Source organism: Phlebotomus papatasi, chromosome 1 (genome assembly GCF_024763615.1).
Source record: "Phlebotomus papatasi isolate M1 chromosome 1, Ppap_2.1, whole genome shotgun sequence".
In the NCBI taxonomy this organism is placed as follows: domain Eukaryota; kingdom Metazoa; phylum Arthropoda; class Insecta; order Diptera; family Psychodidae; genus Phlebotomus; species Phlebotomus papatasi.
Genome location: NC_077222.1, coordinates 54,645,273 through 54,667,357, shown reverse-complemented (window position 1 = coordinate 54,667,357; position 22,085 = coordinate 54,645,273). Strand labels below are relative to the sequence as shown.

Here is a 22,085-nt window from a genome sequence, read left to right as displayed (position 1 = left end):
AATAAAACGAGTATTTAGAATGTTATACTAATTCATGGAGGTCTCTTTTCTCTTCCAAGCATTAAGCGAACTCAAATATACTATCTCCAATGTTAGTCTTTTCTCATTTTTCTCCTCCTTTGTAATGAATATTCATTAACGAACATTTTATCTATAAAAGTACAACTGTAAGTTTATTCTATCCAGCTTAAAGAATTCTTCTAAAAAAAACCAATTCAAATTGACCACAACTTTTTTAAAGTCAATAAATATTCAACAGTTACTAAACATTCCAACTAAAACACATAGTCACTTGAATGCAAAATTTACGATACAGATATAGAGCAGTCAACACTAAATACTTCCTCTATTTACAACTTATTCAAGGAAGTTGTGCAATATCTTATATCTAATATCTTAATTAACTTTGTAGATTAGTTATTCTTTTCTTTTTTAAGAAAAATAATTGAGACATCATTTTGTCCAACAAACTTGTTGAGAGAAATTGGTTATTTAGCAAAAATTCCGATCAAACAACTTTCATAAAAAGGTTCTTTCCACTTTAGGCTTTCAACGAAGTTGGATATCTTAAAGACATCTCTTTGACCATAAGCAATTGCAAGTTGCTGCAACTTGGTTTGCATTAAAAATAAGGAGAGAGTGTGCTTTATTCACAGAGTTATTGTTTAAAGGTGACAAAAATAGACAGACCAGTGGCATTATATCAAAATTTTTTTAAAAGGTCACCATATCTTATGGCCCTAAATAAATATGTACGAACAATATTAACATAAGTTACACATACTGCATTGAAATAGCACACTTCCGTAGAAAAAGTTTTGACACTGAAAAATTAAATTGAATTTGAATTTTGAAATTGTCAATATTGTACTTAGCTTGATACATTCTAGATTTCTAGTTTTAGCTTGTAGTAAAGCGAAAGGAAGATCAGTATATGGTGGTAGTTTCGCGCGTGGATTACTTTAAAAAAATAACAACATGTTTTTAGGATAATAAATAATTATCTAGGAATTGTGCTATACATTTTCAGAAAATGTATAGCATGAGTCTTGAATAAAAGTTCAACCGCATGAAAGTGTCCCACTCCTACCTACAATAAACTTTATCCCGACTATCAGTTCCACAATGGTTTTCTAGGAAATTATCTTCATTTTTATTTAAGTATTTATGATTTATTTTAATCAAAATATGAAGGGTGATTCATATTCTAATATAAAAATATTAAAGAAGTGTTAAAATTCTTTAGCATTTAACGTAAAATTTCACGAATTTTGACGTAGGCAATTATGAGGTAATTGAAGTAAGGACAAGAAACCCTCTAAACCAATTTTTTGTGATTTTTACTGCTCGAACTTAAAGAGAGAGCAGTTATTTAATTCACTTTCTTTTCAACTTGTGATACGGCTAGAGGTCAAATGGTAAGAGATATCGACTTCCGGTCTTCGACGACCCCCCAACAAGTCAATATTATCTAGGACAGCTTTTTTATTTTCCTCCCATCCCCCTCCTTCCCCACCAAAACCAAGTTTTTTTGATTTTTTTTTCGAAAACGACTCCTACAAGTTTTTTTTATTGTCGAATATGTTTTAGAGGTAGTCAAGGCGAATATTTCTTCCTTGGACACCTATGTTCGAAAACCATTTGGATATCGAATTTTCGAACGTCAAAGTTTGACCACTTTGGAGGGCCTAATTTTCAACCGATTTGCTTAAATTTTAATTTTTTTTAAAGATCTTAAAATTTCTAACGTATAAGTGCATAGACTTGATCAGTAGTGACTCGGTGATATATCCGTAAATGATTTACCTTTCACGAATTTAATTTTTCATTTGTTCGTATACTTATTACTTATGCTAATATTTTAAAAGCTACTTTTCTTAAGCAGTTACTTATTTCGGAATGGTTGCTTTTAATTTATCAATCAGTTTAATCGGTAGTAAAGCGGTATGTACCCAAAAAACATGTGAAAGATAATATACGGATAGCTCTTTTTCGTGAGTTATGCCCTAGACACACTTACGACTTAAGCCGAGAGACGACATAGTGGAAAATGATGGAAATTAAGTTTAACCATTATGTCGAGTATAATTACGCTAAGCTGTCTCTCGGCTAATCCTCAGGTCTGTCGTCAAGGCCCTTAGGGCACTCCGTAAAGCTGGGACGCTTTGCCATCTCTTTTTTTATGCTAACTGGACCCCTGGTATTCCATTTATCTATTTAATGTACTTTCGATTTCTTATTATTTACAGAAATTGATTTAAAAAAAAACAGGTAGGAATATTTGTATTTTTCTTAAAATGACAACGAGAAAATTTATTCTATAGATTAATGTCAACAAATGCAACATATTTTGCACAAGAAAAATTGTGAAAATGAAAAAGATATAAAGGGGGGGCATGAGAAGGTGCTATCAAAAACGTGCCTTGATAGTAAACCTTGAAGGGCCAAATGAACACTAGTGACTTAAAAACATTTTTATATGACTTTTTAGAGGATAAAATAACTTTCTCTAGTCAAAAAATTGTTTTTGTTTCCAGTGATCAGTTCGTTCTTAATCAAATTTTATCGACTTTCGAAATAATCCAAAAACTTTGTTTTTTTTAGATCAATCCTTATTTTCTTTTGGAATTAAGTTAAAACCTAAACCATTTCAAAAAATATTGCTTATTTATATAGTGTAACTATCTAAGACAAGATTTTCTGCCGTAAATTTCAAATCAGAAAAGAGAATGTAGGAAAATATTGCTAAAATCGACGCGATGTAAACTTTCCATGCATAATTTTGTGCTTAAACTTTGCATAGCTTTCCGTAAAGCTATGAGTAAGGGATATGTATTTTTACTAAGTCATTGAAGGACTCAAATGAATAAAAATCCTTTTCTGGCAACAAATGGAATAAAGAATGCTCAGAAATAAATGATCTAAAATCACTTATTTGCGTTTAATGTAAACGATAGTCACTAATGAGCTAATTTGCATAAATAATTAACAAATATTTAATAGTATCATTATTTTCGTCATAAAATTAGTTTTTTCGCATTTTATTTTCTTGCAATGTGTCTTAAAATATTGCAAAAAGATATGGATTTATTTAAAACAACTTTTCCTCTCTAAAAAAGCTTCTCACGTATTTATTGCACCTGCATTCCTCTTTTGAGAATGCACTAAAGGAAAAAGCTATCATTTCACCATAAAGTATTCTGTTTGTTGTTATTTTTGTTGTCTTTAATAATAATAATAAAAAAAATCTTGCATTCACTGGCACTCACTAGAAATTTTACAAGAAAGTTACATTGGCATTTTATATACATATTATAAAATTGACAACGCGCACAAGAAGAAATGGGAATTTCAATTCATCATCGTTTTCACTTTATGAATTTTTATTCTTTGTAATGTACTTTTTTTTGCATAAATATATGCACAATACAATCGACAGCACATCAATATTTAACGCGCTCTTTGGTCAAAACTATTTACTTTTGAATCATCAGAGGTTTGTTTTTTCTTGCACTAAAGTAGTACACTCAGAAATTATATTAATTTCTTTCTATTCATGTGTTAAATTAAAGGTTATTATTTAACTTGATTTCCTCAAAGAAATAATTGTGAGATATTTCCTGTGATTTTCCGAAGAGAATCAATCACGCAAAGTGTGAAAAATCGACAATTACCATGGAAGTGTTGTGAAGAAAAAGCAATTTTTCCTCAATCAGAACTCAATAAAATTCCTCCTCTGATTTCATTCATCAATAGCTATATAGAACAAATTATCGTAGGGGGAATCTCTTACAAAATCACCACTTTCAATTTTATATATGTATATACCTTGTAATATGGTAATTTAATTTATCATCACATAAATTGTACAATGAATAGAAAATATTATTGGTAATAAATTGATATTACTTACTTGGCGACTTATTCACTCAACTAATATAGCAATATAGTTAATTTATGGTGGGTACCTATTTACTGTAGTGAATGAAATTAATCGGGAGATTTATTGAGTAGCTTGCCCTGAAGAAGTGCAAATTTTCAAATAAACACTTACTGCTATGTAATATATACAAAAAAAAAAGTGATTTCTATCTCCATTATGCATCATGAAATACACAAGTTGTATACAAATAATTTTTCCTTAAATTGCCATACAATATATCCAAAGACATTAAACGGTTGATGACCATTTAATAGTAATCAATACTGGATACAATTATACAAAAATATATATTGGTATATATATAAATAATATCTAGACAGACATTTATAAGACTAAAAGTGGATAAATCGAGATTACGAAGAAATTTTACTTTCACATTTTGTACCATACCAATATATGTATGTATAAATATATCTTTCCTTCTTAATCTTCTTCGATGCACAGGTGACATAAACATTTATCCCATCATACCACAAGATAATCACACTACCAAATGCTTCTACAGGGAAATATACAAAGTAGTAAGGCTTGAAATATCACAAGTAATTAATTTTATGTGATGATCATACTGTAATATTAATTTGTACAGCATCAATAATAAAATTTTATGCAAATTTAATGCAAATTTTTCATATAAATATATGAGTACACAAATAAAATATCCAGTTTATATATTTTGACATCTTGAAAATAAAAGAAATAATCTGATAAATAATTATTTTTCAGCAAGTGCTTTATGTGTATTGCACAAATTCTGAATGGAATGAATTAAATTGAAAAATCGCAGACTGAATTGTACATAAACCAACATTATTTTGCGTACACACAGTTATTTGACCCCTCAAAAAAAAAACAATGTATGGAAATGATGTTCATATTCCCCACATTAGCACACTCTCTACCAGATAATTTTATTATTATCACGTGTGGAAGTCTTGTATAATGCGTAAAAAAAAATAAGACAGACCATTGTAAAAGAGTGAAACTCTCCAATGTGAGAATTTTATCAATAAAATCCACACTTTAGGTGCTTCATTCCAATACCCTGGATGATTGGACGCAATTAAATTGAGATGACGGTATTTTACACTGTAAGTCAATGGCAATCGGATGTATACTTTGCAAGGCGGTGCCATTTAATTTCATAAAGATTCCAATTTGTCTCATCTTTGATGTTAAAAACGGCTTTTTGTTCCAATAATAAAGAAATAAATAATTATTTAGAATGCCCTTTAAGTTATCTGACTATGAAAATATGTCAACAACATTTTAACAAAACGATTTAAGCAAAACATATTTCCCTCAAAAAGAAAAAAAACCATCTGAGTTTTTTTTTAACTTGAAATTATTAATAAAGTAATTCACCTACTACTGTAGCAGTCGGTACCTTTACAAAAAATCCTAACGGCTACCTATTTTTTGAAAATCATGTGGGGTTTTCCCTTCGTAATAGCAAAAGAGTATAGTGAATGCGACAAGAAAGAGAGTTAGAATTTATCAGACCAGAGAAAGGGGAGCATTGAGCTCTGTGTCCTGAGTCTTCCAGAGTGGATAATTGGTTGTCTCGACCCAGGACAACACTACTTACAGTCAAGTTCCTCAAATGTGAATGACACGATTTCGAAAAACCTCAAAATTAAAAATATTTGATGTGTTATGATAGCACATCACATTTTCTTTTGATTTTCGAAATTATGCTCTGACAAAAATTGCAACAAGTCCATAAGTAAAATCAGACCACAAGTAATGCCGCCACCCTATGTGAAGAAAAGTTAATATCATCGAATTCGATAACTACTTTTATTTGAATCGGGCATTATCGTATACATACAATATAAAAAGGAATTACGTCACAATGAAAGTTTTGAATAAGACGGATACTTGATCTTCCAGATCTAGATAAAGCAGAGTCCTTGAAATCGGTGTCAACGAGGTGTAGTTGAACCCAGATGACGTAAGTAGTACTACTATTTCTATACTGAGCTTTAAATATTATATTCTTTTTTAAAAAGTATATAATCTTACATTATACCCTCAAAACGTTCGAATTAGAGGAACTTGATCGATTGAAGTTTCGTTCACCTTCTCTTTCCGTGCTGCGACCGATAGAAGTTCAGATTTTACAAACTTTAAATGTTTATGACTGGGATAAAATCAAGAGAAGTCTAGTGTTTCGTTTCGGTCTCTTACTGCTCGAACTCCACGGAGAGAGCAGTACAATCCCTAAATTTTCACCCCCTCAAAATTTTCACCTTCCACCCCCCCCCACCCCCGGAAACCACTTTTGTCAACAAATCTTCACGTTTCAGACGATTTCTGAGAAATGTCGTCACACTTTTTGTCCGTCTGTCCGTCCGGCTGTCGCCAGCTCTAGAGGCCAAACGGTAAGAGATAGCGACTTGAGACCTAAGGGCTCCCCCCCATAAGTTGACCCAATGGTTAACATGCCCCTCATTTTCCCCCCACCCCTCCCCATCCCCTCCAAAACCATGTTTTTTGGATTACTCGAAAACGCGTCGTGCAATTTTTTTCATTTTTGGATATGTTTTTGATATTACCCAGGCGGACATTTCGTCCATATACGAAAACAGCGTTGAATCATTCCAAATATCAGTTTTTCAAGGTCAAAGGTTAAAAAGACACTAGAGAGCGCATTTATCAAGCGAATGGGGTCATGTTTGGGCTCGTTGGAAAGGTCTTGGAATTTCCTATAAAACTGAACAGGCAATGAACCGGTTCATAGCCGATAACTAATTTTTATCCGAAAATCGATACTTTTAAAACAATTTTGGAGGATCTTTTGAATGATATATGAATCGGTTCAAATCGGTTGAGAACCGGTAAATGGTAAATGATGCGAAAGTACTTCTGAGGTATATAGAATCTAAGTCACGAGTTCGAGCATTTCGCAAAGTCTGGGACGCTTTGCCACCACTTTTTAGTTCAAACTTTTTATAAGGCTCACTTGCAAAAAGTTTGTGAATTATATGCAGGGGTCGAAATTCATATAGGTATTTTGAAATTTGGTTGATCCGAGCAACTTAGTATTATTATGTCAAACAAAGCTCTGAACAACAATAATTTTTAGCGTAGTGATTCACACTCACTCTTGTCCGTGTGTGTACATTGGCCGTTAATTCAATTTTGTGGTACAAACCCAGCGAAGGGAGCGCCAAATGCTGACCGATTTCAATTCAGCTGAATTCTGCTAAACTTAAAACGACACTCGCGAGGCAGTGCCATTTTCATAATATTTGGTTAGCATTTTTTGTTCTAGAACTGCTGACCAGTCAGCATATTTTTGCTGATCGATTCAGTAAAAATATGCTGAAAACGTTGAATTTTTTGCTAACTGTGCTCGCTGGATAAATGTAAAGGACTTTAAGAAGGTTGGTTTAGCAATAAAAGCCATTACTGAGAGAATGAGTCCTTCAGGAAATATAATTTATCAATTCGCCAAAAAAGGACATCTACGAACGAAATTACGGCACTTTCAAAAGCGATACCGTGTTATCTGGTAAAGATTTGGTATAAAATTATTGCAAATGATTTTTACTTTAAAAACTTCTCAAATACAGGAAGGGTATTGAAATACCAATCACTATAGGGGAAAGTGCCAATGCTTGATACCATTGGAAGCTTCGTAATAACTAAATTTTTCCTATTATTCTTAATAAACGTAACTCCGCAATATATTTCAAAAACTGGCCACTATCCCATAGTTTTTAAAATATGATTGCGATGAGTCACATATATGTTGTGAAACATAGAAAATTTAGTCATTACGAAGCTTCCAATGGTATCAAGCATGGGCACTTTCCCCTACGTCACATTCGATCAATTCTGATGACTGTGAACTACCTAAAATAGGCAAAACCGCTGAAGAAACCACCATTTAAGAAGTACCATTCTACCAATCGATTGGAATTCGGCAAAAAATGAATTTATATGTCAAAATTTGACGGAATGTTTATAAAATATAGTTTGCTCGATCCTGGACGACTTCTGAAGATTACAAATGCACATTTAAGCATGATCGACATAATTATGGGAGAAGCTTATTTAAGAAAATTTCATTCTTTTAATTTTTTCCGTCTTGAATGATTATACATTGGAGGAACGCTACATGAGCTCCTCTGATGGTGGTCGTGGAAACTTTGCATGAAGAACAAATAAAATAGTTTGCAAACATTACAGTTAAACCCACGATTCAACTCAGGCTTTGATTCAGGTCATTTAAACCCAAATCGCTGAGATAATGTTAATAAACATACAAATATACATATCATCATCGTTTAAATCAACCAGTGTGCCATTTGCTGTGGAAAAGCAATACGGATAGAGCAGTTGCTGATTCAAGCGACGATATATTGGAGACGCATCTTATTTACCGTGTATATATTGATTTCTTTGAAAAATATTACCCCATTCACGTTAAATAAGCACTTTCTGTGCATTAGTAGTTTTCCCACAATATCAAAAAGATGATATTACCATAAATGTTTTTTTAGTATAAAATAGAGAGTGCAAAAGATGCTTAAAAATAGCTTTTATAAAGTCATAGTTTATCATCATACTTTATGGATACATCTCAATTTGTCTCATTAAACTCTTTCACCCCGATTGAATTTCTTTCAGATTAGATAGTTTCGTGAATGAATGTTATGTGGTAGATCTTATATAATTAAATCACACAAAATTGTGTATTTTTAGCTATTAGTTGAGATTACATGGACTTTTTCACTCTATCTCTCTAATACGTGATTTGTTTATTTTATAATTCGCAAAAAAAGCAAAAATGGCAAAACAGTCGTAAATCTGCGGGAATCAATGAAACAAGTGAAAAAGAAACCGTCATAAAACTCAATTTAAAACATTTATTTATTTATTTTTTGTAAAATAACTCTGTGACACGTCAGATTACTGAATAAATTTGCAATATAATTCATTCTTAAAATGTCCCATATGTAATATGGCCATTTGCCAGATTTGGATAAAAATAACACAAAACAAGTGGATATAACACATAACCATCGACAGATGTAAAATGCTATTGACCCACGATCATGTGCATGAAAATAATCTATCCGCTACCGTGTTAATTGATATTCTATTTGTGACACAAACTATTTAGATAGGAGTTAAACTATTTCGACCTATTGTTTTCACAAGAGAATGAGAGGCATTTGTCATATTAATATTTGGCACACATTTTCAAACCCTCACTAATATTTATAGCCAACAACACTTTTTTATTGTTTTTTTGCTTTTTTTTTTGTTTTTGGGAAAGTTTCATTCTCAACAAACTTCTGGTGGTAGCCACGTTTTGAGGACAATTATACTTCATAGAGTTTGGATATTGGAAAACAGTTCCGTTTTAAATTTCTTCAGTGTATAAACTCATTGAGCTAAATAATTTAAAATCAATTATTTGGCTTGGAAAAAAATTATAATGTAGATTTCTCAAAATGCATTTTTTTCATCAAAGAAACATAAATTCATTGAAATCATCAATTAATCTTTACCATACATTTTATACAGAAGATTTACTTTCAACTTTGTTATTATTTATAGTTATTTTTTTTTCTTCACCAAATTTCCATGCGTAAAGATTGCAGGAAATTTAGATGAATTCAGTTCAATGGAACACACTTAATATTCCATGGATGAGGAAGTAATGTAAAGAAAATATTTACACTCTAAATTAAACAATTAATAGCATTTTGCATATTAATTAATTGAATGGAAAAAGCAAAGAGAAATTGCAGTGAAATTAGATGAATGATCAAACTGTTATACTTAGCTAAGACACATTCTCACCCAAGGCACATTCATAACAGAGTCGTGCCAATTTTCTTACAGCACTAAAAAAAAAACGAAAAATTTACTTTTGCACATGAGCGTGTCTTCCTGGAATAATTTTGAGCGTAAGAAAAAAAAAGAAGAAATCCAGATACTTGGTGAGAAATAAATTCTAATCAGCCATGGAATTGGAAATTAACATAAATATATATTCAGCAAATATATCGTAAACCAACATCGTTATAGATTTTATGATCTCCCTAAATTGCTTTTCTTTGTAATTCACACTCTTCACAATATTATTTGACCACTTCTCTCCATCTCTGTTTTATACCTGCGTATTGTGAAATTTAATGGATGCTGAAGTCAAGGCTCTCTAGGAGATCACTTAGTTTAGGAAAAAAAAGAAATATTTAGGGGAAGCCCGGGCAGAAAAGTTTAGATATATGAATTTCAAATTGAAATTTGAAACCCTTTTGCAAAAAGATGATTCATAAAACCAAATTATAGTGTATACAGAATTTGCTATAATAAATAATAAAAATCTTTTTTTTTCATATGCATTGATAATTTGTATATGATCAGGAAGATCACGGTTCTACGAGGAACATTTTCAGGTAAAAATAGGGCAACTTATCGGAAAGAATTACCAACCCTTATTTGAAACATGAACTATAAAATTTTTTTTAAAATACTCAATTTACCACTAAGATAGTTGGGAAATTATTAGAAGAATAGAATTTTTCTATTATTTGTTGATAAGTCAGAAAACTATAATACTTTGCCAAATATTTCCAAACGTTCGCTATTTTTTAATTTGAGATTATTTTTAGGTCATAAACCAAAATTTTAGGAGTAGGGAAGACCGGGACAGAATCGGTCAGCACAAGAAATTTTTCTTTACTTATAATTTGGGAAAAAAACTTGCTTAAATTTTAGACTGATAAATATTTCAATGGATAGGAAGAAAGGTAATTATCACTTTGAATTATCTCCATTACAAGTTGACTTTTTTATATGAACCTATTTGAAGCCAACTTATAAATTCGAAGGCGCAAAGTATAAAACGAATAAGCGGAGAATGGCCAACTTTACATGAGAACGATTTCAAAATGAGATTTTACATGCTGAGTAAAGGAAAGTACTCTCCCTTAGAACGTTCATGCCTTTGAATAATATGAATTTCTTTTATTTCTCCTAAGAGATTTCCACATGATTTCCACATAATCATTAAAAATTGATTATAGGGTAAATTAAGCTAATTCAAAACCTGCTCCAAATGGAAATTTTTCGCTACTACAAATGGAAACGTCATTGTTTTCATGATAAATACAGTACTAAATTATTATATTTATATATTTTCTATACCACAGTTTCATTATTTAGTTAATTTTGCTCCAAATAAAGCGAAAATTCATTCATATTCACAAATATTAATTTATTAATTTCTCAGAAAAAATAAAAGTGTACCTTTTCACTATCAAATTTTTCATCGTTCGACCATGTTTTCCAATGAAAAACACAATTAACATTTCGTTTTGTTTATCATTTATGTCATATTTCTAGCTAATTTTAGTTAAATTAAGTGCTAATCTTTATTGTTAACGGTACGTGAAGTTTTCAAATGAAATAATTACCTATTTCGTAAACAGAAAGGGTTTTTCTGAAGTGTCTGCAAATGCTTCAATAAAGAAACCCCGGAAATATGATTTTTTGGAGAGATTTTCTTATTGTTTTAGATGGGAAAGGAGAAAAGACCAGAAATAAGAACAAATCCTACCCTCAAGAGCAACTCAACAAGATTTTGGAAGCTTTTCGTCACGGTTTCACTTTCACTGTTTGTCTCCAATTAGAAACTTTCGCTTGTCTCCATTTGGATTAATTTGTTTCCAATAGAAGCATTTTACGCTCGCGTATTTTTCTTGTATTTAATAAGTTTTCAAATTATATAGAAGAATTTTCACTAAACAGTAACATTCTGGAAGAGTCAAGGAGAAAATTTATGTAATTCTCTTCAGAAAAAATATGAACTTAATTAGGACATTTACCCTAAGCTAACTAATATTTAATAGAAATGTTTAAGTCTCTTAGGAAAACTTAAAGAAAATTCACATTATTCGAAGGCGTGAACGTTCTAAGGGAGAGTACTTTCCCCTATAGGATTTTTAAGATTTTAAATCCCTATAAGTTTAGGAATTATTAACTTTCCGGTATAATATTCACAGGGAAGGTAGAGGGTGTCAAGGATTGCCCGAAAAGCCTAAAAAACGAATTTTGCAAAAAATTGACTTATTCGACTTATATTCTGATAAATCTCAAATCTCTTGGGCACTCAATGGGTCAAGTGGTAGAGCACTCGCTCTATAATGCAAGTGTCCCGGGTTCGAATCCCCTTTAGGTCACCAGGATTCTTTCTGGCGTTAAAGGTGTTCGGATTGCATCCAGTGAACTTCACTGCACTTGATTCCACGGCATGGGACTGACAACTTCATCCCGTACAAGAAAAAATAATAATGCATGTCTAGAAAATCCCCTGGTGGGAAGGCCTAGTTCCTCTATGGAACGTTGTGCCACCATTACTATTATTATTATTATTATATTCACAGGGAAGGTAGAGGGTATCAAGAAATACCCGAAAAGCCTAAAAAACAAATTTTGTTAGAAATTGACTGACAAATCGAATTGATCTCGGACTTTGCTTACAGGGCTCTGAGCAAAAATATATTTAAACAAAAATCTAGCATATTTATCGCTTTACACTTTACAGAACCTTATAATACGACAAAATCTTCTCACTTTTAATATATTTTGCGTAATGGTTGCAAAAATGTAGAGAAATTTTCAAACGTATTTGTATGTAGAAATGAGCTTTACGCTTCAACTTTTAGATAACTTGACGGGGCTTTGCTCTGAATAAATATTAGTTTGCTCAATATTATTTTTTGTTAGACTCTGATCAAATTAGCTATACAAAATAAGAACTGACCAACAAAAAATTTAAGGCCACAAGTAAGAATGTGGTTTCTCAAAAAAATATTGTGTTTCTTCTATATACTAATAAGAAACTATATTCATTCTATTTAAAAAAAATAAATTTTTGTGGGCCAAGTTCGGCTGTTTATCACTAAATAAATCAAAATCGAAGTCACAGTATTATAATTTTAGTTATTAAAAATAATAATTGTATTTTAGGACGAATATTAGCAACAATTAAAGTGAATCAGCATAGTATTTCATGTTTTTAAATCAATTTTATAAATTGCTATTACAACACTGGTAAAAATAAAAGGGTCACCGATGACCCTTTGAAAGCGTCACAGTTTTGACACCTTTTTAACTCTGGAATAAACGAACAAAAACAATGAAAAAGTCATATTTGGTGTTCGCTCAGATGAGAGAAATACGATAAGAGTAATAAATTTACGATAAAACACGATCTATCGTGATAAATATTCATACAAAATTTCAAAGGATTTAAGTGAACCTTTCAAATGGTAAAATATGATCCATTTTTGTTGAAAAGGGTCAATTTGACCCTTTTATTTTTACCAGTGAATTATATTTGCAATTTGTAAACCATTAAAAATCTTTAAAAAAGAAATTCCATTTTTTCTTGATATTCCGGATTTTTCGTGAAAAATACCTTGTAAAATATCATATTAGGATTTTCCAAACTTTTTTAAATCCAATATTGTACACAAGGTACACAAGCTCCATAAACCTGTCTAAAACAACCCCTCAGATATTTTCAGAACGAAAATATTTAGAACCATATTCAGTTTGGTTCATTGCTAGATACATCATCTTATTAATGGCGCGAAATTACCAGAAGAAAATTATTGTAATTATTTTACTTCGTTTAATAACCGTAGAAGTTAAGAAATTGAAAAAAATACCACGAAAAGTTCAATTTTAACGCATTTTACAGTCTAAACTTAAAGATATCAACGAGATATCGGTTTTCCGGTCTTCGATGATCCCCCTATAAGTCCATATTATCTAGAATAGTCTTTTTTCCTTTTTCCCCTTACGTTTTTTAATTCTCAAATACGTTTTGGAAGCAGTTTAGGTGCATATTTGGCCAATAAACGCTTATGATCGAAAATACGTTTCAACATTGTATTTTCCAACGCCAAAGTTAAACCACACTCTAGAGAGCCCAATTCTTAAAAAATTTGCTTTATATTAAACCTGCCGACCGTTTTTGGTCATTTTTTCTAATGCGCTCCATTAAATCATAGATCGCGGTAGGGCAGGATACTCAACAATTTTTTCTTAGATAAGAGGAGGAAATAAAAATTTAAGGACTGAAAAATATATTATTTGCATATTTAAAGGAATTCTTGAAATTTGATAGTGACATTGTACCGTTTAAATATGAGTTGATTTAAAAAAAAAAGCTTTTACGGCGTTGTCACACTTGCACATTAAAATTTTAATGTGATTCACATTAATTGTCGCTTGTGAGCGTCCAAATATGTTATTTGTGTCTTTGAGTCACTTAATATTTGGGGTTTTTCTATTTATTGATAAAAAAGTGGAGTTGGCCTGCAAAAATAAGTTTAAATTTACCTAAAGCATAAATATTTTTTACATTAAAAAATTAAAGAGAAAATCGCATTAATTTTTCGCATTAATGCTATAAATCAATTTATATCAAATTTTGCGGGCCAAGTCTACCTTTTTATCAACAAATAGATCAAATTTTGAATATAAAATGATTCAAACACACAAATTACACATTTGGACTCTCATCAGCGACAATTAATGTGAATCATATTAAAATTGTAATGTGCAAGTGTGATAACACAGTTAAACCGGTAAATTTGACAGAGTCTTGATAGGTTTAGCGTTAAATTTAGATTTATTAAAAAGGATTTGAAATTTTCAACCCAACTGAAAAAAATATACCTTCATTTATATTTCTTGAATATTTTCTTAAAATCTTTAATAATCGTTCGAAAGCTTGTGACACGGCTGGAGGCCAAAGAGTAAAGGCCTCTACACATTGGGAGCAATTTTCGTCAAAAATTGCATTTTTGACAGAATTTTGACGTTTCTGCCTACAGCACTGCAGCCAATTTCCTTCAAAAAAGCAATTTTTGACGAAAATTATTCTCAATGTGTAGACACCTTAAGAGCTATCGACTTTCGCTTTAATAATATTGAAGGTTTTAGATCACTTTTCTCAAAGGATTAGAAAAGACTTGCTAAAGATATAATTTCTTCATTCTCAATCTGCTGCCCATCTCTCCCCTACAAATAAAAGGTACAGCTTGCGCAAATACCTATATTTGCTTTTTACACCTTATGCAAATTTCTTTTTTTTTTTATTAAGAATACCGCCAATTAAATGTTACCATTTGATAGGTATAGTTAGCAGCACAAATAAACACGGTTAATTAATTCAATAAATAATGAAGAATTTGTACTTTAGAATATAAACACAATCATTACTGAAATCTCTTGGAGATAAACGTTAATATGTAGTGTGATTATGCAAATTATTAAATAATTGGAGGCAATGAGGCAGTTGTTCGTGATATAATATAGAATTTAATCTTTTTGTAACTCACCTGACTCGGTCCAATGCGGTATGTCGATGAGTCAATTTCATTGGATGACAGGATCTGTTCCACAGTTTGATCTTTCACCTGAACATCTCCCAAGAGGCCAAAACGTCGTACAAATTCATGAAGTGGCACAGATTCCGGAAAACCCAGTCGATGAAGTCGTGCTGCTTCGAGAATTTGCGATCCTCTTAGCTATTTGCAATGTCAAGAATATTCATCATTAATATCTTTCCTGTAATAGTCATAATCAATGTCAACATGAAGAATTTCAATTATTACCTGACTTCTAACAAGTGGAATATTGACAATATCTTCACTTGTATGCTGTGGACTTGTCTGACTATTGGCTGTTGTTGTTCCTGCATTGTGCTGAAGCATAAAACAGTGCACAAAGTGTGTACCAGTTCGACGGAATGTGTCAACAATTCCATCAACAGTGAACTTCACCTGAAGCATCAGGGAGTTCCTCTTCACTCCTGCCGTTGTAAATGATCGTCTTATACTTGAAACCCGTCTTAGTGATTGTGAACCTTCCATTCCGGCAATTGAACCACAAAATACTGCTCCATTTCCACGACCAAATGCCGAAATAAATAATCGACTGATGTCCTCTTTTGAACTATCCTGAAGGAGTGTCGTAGCAGCTTTAGTAGCTGGATGTTCTTTGGATGCTTTGAGCCAACCTGTGGCTGAATACAGTACAGGATTTGTACCCTGCAAATGTTGCAGAATAAACTGACGACTGCCGCCAGCACGTCTCAGTAGATTCTGATGCTCACGATCACCATAATGATTGAACAGTCTTTCATAGAAAGTGTCATCATTGGAATTAGGGTAGATGGATTCTTCATCGAGCAACCACAGCAATCCCCGACGATCTTGCTCCCGGAGATCTCTCTGTGATGTCCTAACCACATGACTCTGTGGAGCTTTATCGATCAATGATACCAATTGGGCGGGATTTGACTCTGGAATTCCCTCACTATCCAACTCCACCAATTCCTGAGCATATCGATCACGAGGTGCCACTAATGTTACATGATGGAATAAAAGCTGAAGACGTTCTTGCAGATAATTGTGACGCAAATCTGAGAGAGTAGCTCCAGATTGTTGACCACAACTCGCAGGATTCTAGAAGGCATGCACATAAAAGTATTCAATTCCACTAATGTTATCTATTTTATTTTCTTCATCAAGTAACTTGATACAATCTGTTATTCAAAATGTTGCTGGTCAAGTTCATTGCCTAATTTATTTAAAAGAATAGGATGGGAGTATTTGTAATCTTCTACGTTACACAGACAAGAAATACTATGTAAAAAAATTATGTAAATGTTTGTGAATGTCTAATGGGAACTTACGATATGTTCGTAAAACGTATAACTCACTATAAAGTTCGTAAGAGTTTGCAGTTTTGTTTTACAAATATTTTTCATATATGTTTATTTCAAGAGATTTTTTTTATTCTTTTATAAACATTTGTTCCTACATTTTTGTTTGTCTGGCAAAACTTTGCGAACAAATGACAAAATTTTACGAACTTTGTTCTCTGCGCTTACGAATATATGTTTGTGAAAGAACAAAAAATGCTCGTTGAGTAATTTTATTACGAGTAATATTTGTGAAGAAAGTACAAACTTTTACGAGCTTTTTAGTGGATTATACGATCTACGAGCATTTTGTAAGACGCCAGTAAAAAATCAAAAACAATTTTACGAGATATTTTATCCGTTGATACAAACTTTCTGAACAAAACCACTTAAAAATCACTTAACTGGTGTTGTCAAGATAAATTTCAAGTAAATTATAAAGTTTTTAATTCTGAACCTCTCTCTAGGCAATATCTTCATTTAACCTAGATCGTAATCGTATGATATATCGATAATATGTAGCAGTCAAATTTCCCGCCTAATAGCAATAAATGCTCTGCTAAAGGCAACCCGAATATTCAAGACGCAATGTCTCCTTTCTAGGCCAGTGCCTCTGGTGGTGGAGAAAACGACTGTGTCGATCGTTAGTCGATCGTATGATCTCAGTGAGTACGGACGTGAGCACTTGGTGAGTCATGAAAGTGTTAGGACGTAGTGCGGAAGCTCGCGACAGTCTGGAGCCCACACCAGTCGATGCATAAGCAGGTCATTGCCAATTATTATAGATATTAGAACGGATTGTTGGTTTGTCCCTTACAAATCGTATTAATATTCAATCATAATTTGAAACGTGTACTATTATTGGTTCATTTTTGAATCCAGAGTTGAACACAAAAAATCAGCTATTTCTTGACTCATTTTCAACTGAAGGTTGAATTTTAAATCAATTAGGTATCGTTTGAATTTTCAGTTAATCCATTCAATGTGTTCAGAATATTGTAGATAAAATGTTCATGTTTTAACGTTCATGTTTTCATCAGGAAAACGTTTATGTTTTCCTTTTACAGATAAATAAGATGATAAGTAAAAAAAACTATTACGGGGGCATTCTTAAGCCCTTATCAAATATATAACGTCTTAACGGTCATTGAATTTAAATTCTTTTCGTGTTTACTAAGAAAAAAATTTGGCATGGTGGTATTCCAATGATAAATGAAAAGGGTAATGGTGCTATTCCAAGAAAAAATAACATGTTTTTTAACACTTTACTGTTCGCAAGTGCTTCAACATAATCGAATATTCTTTCTGTTGGTTTCTACCTCGACTGTTCTCTCCAGTCTTCGCCGTGTTGTAAAACCACCATACAGTTGTGACAAGAACCAACACGAAGAAAATTTAATTATGCAGAAACACTTGAGAACTGTAAAGTCCTAAAAAACATGTTCAGTTTTCATAGCACCATAAATCTTTCTTCTGAAATTTTTTGTAGACTGTTCTCAAGTGCTTATATTGGTTCCTGCCACTACAGTAACGACGTTATCACACTTGCACATTAAAATTTTAATGTGATTCACATTAATTTTCGCTTGTGAACGTCCAAATATGTTATTTGTGTCTTTGAGTCATTTAATATTTGGGGTTTTTCTATTTATTGATAAAGAAGTGGAGTTGGCCTGCAAAAATAAGTTTAAACTTACCTAAAGCATAAATATTTTTCACATTCAAAAATTAAAGAGAAAATCGCATTAATTTTTCGCAATAATGCTATAAATCATTTTATATCAAATTTTGCGGGCCAAGACTACCTTTTTATCAACAAATAGATCAAACTATGAATATAAAATGATTCAAACATACAAATTACACATTTGAAATCTCACCATCGACAATTAATGTGAATCATATTAAAATTTTAATGTGCAAGTGTGATAACACAGTAAGACTGAGAAAAGTAGTCAATAGTCCAGACAGGAAACTTACACCAAGCAAAGTCGATAATGCATTAGCACTTGAGAACAGTCATGTGCTAAAAAAGTGTTCGAGAGAATGATTTCACCTTCTAATTTTTTTTACTGGAACAGCACCAACAATCAGAATTCAAATCATAAAAGAGCATGAAGGAATTTATTATCAAAATTGACACGATGTCAAACTTTTCTGACTTTCCACAAAATGGGAAAAGTGTGCAACAAAATGTATTTTTACTTCCACTGAGATATTTTTCTCTTTTCACTGAAGAACTAAAATAACTTAAAAAACCCTTTCTGGCAACGATTTAGATATAAATGAGACGTAAATCATTAAAATCGTCTTCTTGAAAACGCATGATGTGTAACGTTGCTGTTCCAATAAAAATGAAAAGGGGAAACCTTTCTTTTGAGCATTTTCTTTTAACACTTTACTGTTCTTAAGTGCTTCTGCATTATCGAATTTTCTTTGCGTTGGTTCCTGTCACGAATGTTTGGAGGTTATGGAGGAAAAAAACCAAGGCAGACCTAGACAAAGAAAAGTCAATAATACTGAAAGCACTTGAAAACAGTCATGTGATAAAAAACGTTGAGGCGAAAGATTCCCTTTTCAATTTGTGTTCATTATGTCTTAAAAGGATTCACCATCACAGTAAAACCTAGATGATTTTTAGAATGTAGAAATATGGGTCATTTTAAATTGCATTTCCAAAATTACGACAATTATCTCAGTAATTAGTTTTTTATTTTGCATTTGAATTTGAATAAAATATTTCGACTTATTTTTGCTGTGTATCTGTTTTTAAATTTTATTTGCTGAAGGCATCATTAGATAGAATTTTTAGAATAATGGTGCTTTTCCAATGAAAAATGAAACTGCTTTTTTTTAGCAATTTACTGTTGTCAAGTGTTTCTACACAAAAGACTTGTTTTTTATATTGGTTCCAGTCACCGCTGTTCGGTGGTTGTAGAACACGGTGAGGATTGGAGAAAACAGTCGAGACAGCAAGCAATCTAAAGAAAAGTTGGCAATGCAGAGGGAATTGAGAACTTTAAGTACTAAAAAAATGTACATTTTTTCATAGGAATAGCACCATAATCCCCATTACTTCTATTTCAGTAATCTTTTTTTACTATATATTTCTATAATATTGGTTTAATTTTAGAAACAAAATGCACTTCCAAAAACTTTTATAAATACTGAAAATATTGCAATTAATGTTGTACATATAAGTGAGCGTAGCTTCTGAGGGGCGTGTCATAACTAAATTTGTCTTTTGTCCAATATTTCCAGGGGGGTGACATTAGCTCTGAAAAATGCGATCAGTTTTAGTGTACATTTTTTGCTGTCTTCGTACACATTTCACGAGATATCTCCAAAACTACATAGGTTGCAAATTTGGGGTTTTCTGTTGCCTATTCTATATTAAATTGGCTTTTATTTTGTACTTGTATTATTTGCTAATTCATTCTACAATGACAGAAAATAGCTAATAAACTCAAAAGTTTTTTCGGCACGCTAAAAACATATGGGAAACATAGGAAACGTCATGCCCTTTAATATTTTCATAAACTTGACCGTTCCTTAACAGAACATTCCCAGAAATCTCAGCAATGTAATTAGAGTTTGTGTAAATAGGAGTATTTCCTTATGAAAAAGAGGGAAGTCTTAAAGTGTTGTATGAAATTTGATTGTCAATAAAAGGGGCGTGACCTAAACTAACGCTCTTGATAAATCAAACATTTTTCGAGAGAAAATAGGGTAATAATTCTGCAAAATAACTTTGTAATTTAAGGTAAATATTTTTATTTGGAAATGCATAAAACGATATTCAACAAATCAAATATATTTGGATTCTTAATTACTTTTCATAAAATCGTATTATGTGATAATTGCATGCAACTAACGAAGTTGCATGAGATCATTTCTTGTATATATGTAAAAATTCGCTATTTATTCCCCACTGATTTCTGCATTATCGCAATCTGATTCATTTTGAAAGGAAGAGCAATAAAATCTTCTTGCAAATCACACTTCACTCAATTAATAGTGGGAGATTAATATTGGCAGGTCTATCAGTGAGATGGATAGATAAGTGAAGGATTGAAAGGGGAAAGGAAAAAAAAGAAACTAACCTGAAATCCTGGTGAATCGAGCAATAAGATTGAAGCAATTGTATGTGCTGACGTTGAAATGGCTTTATTTACGAGGCTCACAACAGCCGCCATCGTCTCAGAGTACAATCCCACTATAAGTGCCTCCAGACCATCCCATGAGGCATCAGCACTGTCTGTGGGCGATCTTGCTGGACTACTGCTGCCACTCTGAAAAGCGGCACTCGTCAGATCTTCCATCGATATTCCCAACAATGTTGCAGCCCTCCTTGCAGCAGATGGATTGGCAAATTGTGTCCTTGCTGTGGCACCAACCCCAACTATTCATTGTTATACAAATTGATATTCCCAAGGTAAAGAATGAAGGCACGCAAAGAAAACAGAAGAAAATAGAGATTAATCCATTATTGCATTATAATCACGCACTGAAAGTGCTTGTAGATGCATTAACAAGAAAAAATTAAGTAACTCACTCTTGGTAACACCCGCCACACCCAAATGATAAATCGCTGCCAAAACGTGCCATAAAGCTTTCACAGATGATGCCTCAACATTGAGCATGGAAAATGCCTGAACTAATCTCACAAATTCCGACGAGGCCTTCTGCCTATCCTCCAATTTCTGTGGTAACTGAATAAAAGGATTACTCTCATCTGACGATACATTGTCTAAGTGGAGCTCCTTCTGGAGACTCCCCTCAGCACCGGCCAGTAATCTCGTCAAAACATGAAAAGTACAATCATTCCCAATGCGTCTCCCACAGCGATTTCGTTCCAGCAGTAACACCTGGACAATTAAAGGAAGGTATTTAAAAAGTGAAATGGACAGATACATTTTAACAAAAACCCAACAAAATTCCATCTCTAGGCTATTCATAGATAAGTTGCAATCAGTGATGTTAAAATACATTACATCTGTAGTACTTAAAAGGGAAAGTAAAGTATAATTGGTTCATGTAAATATTGGAATATTTTGGAATATAGTTAAAACAACAATAAAAGCAAAAGTGCATAAATACGACAAAATTTATAAGTTGCAACACTTGTGAAAAAGTTCAACTGCGAATGGATTTTTAAACTAAATAGGGTAAAGTGGTACAAGTTGGACAATGGTACAATTTGGACAGGACTTTTTGTCTTGATAAATTTAGTACTTCATTTTTATTTGTATATTTTTAATGCTTTAGTTTTATAATTTGGTTCCTTGTGCTTAAAAACAAATTTTGTACTGTACTTGTAAAGAAAAAAGCCATGTCCAACTTGTACCGGCGAATTGTCCAACTTGTAACACTAATTCCAAATTATATCACTTTACC

At 32.2% G+C, this 22,085-nt stretch overlaps 1 protein-coding gene across 3 annotated transcripts in view; it reads right to left on the bottom strand.

Annotated features, from left to right (window-relative positions):
• Nucleotides 1-22,085, bottom strand: part of LOC129807024 (unconventional myosin-XVIIIa-like) — a 134,938-nt gene that overhangs the window by 43,585 nt on the left and 69,268 nt on the right. For all 3 annotated transcript variants that reach the window (XM_055855982.1, XM_055855973.1, XM_055855991.1), the window contains 4 exons: nucleotides 21,244-21,556; nucleotides 20,792-21,090; nucleotides 15,598-16,449; nucleotides 15,322-15,510 (listed from right to left, as the gene is read on the bottom strand). In XM_055855982.1, the coding sequence (XP_055711957.1) occupies nucleotides 15,322-15,510; nucleotides 15,598-16,449; nucleotides 20,792-21,090; nucleotides 21,244-21,556 (1,653 nt within the window). The remainder of the gene's footprint in view (nucleotides 1-15,321; nucleotides 15,511-15,597; nucleotides 16,450-20,791; nucleotides 21,091-21,243; nucleotides 21,557-22,085) is intronic.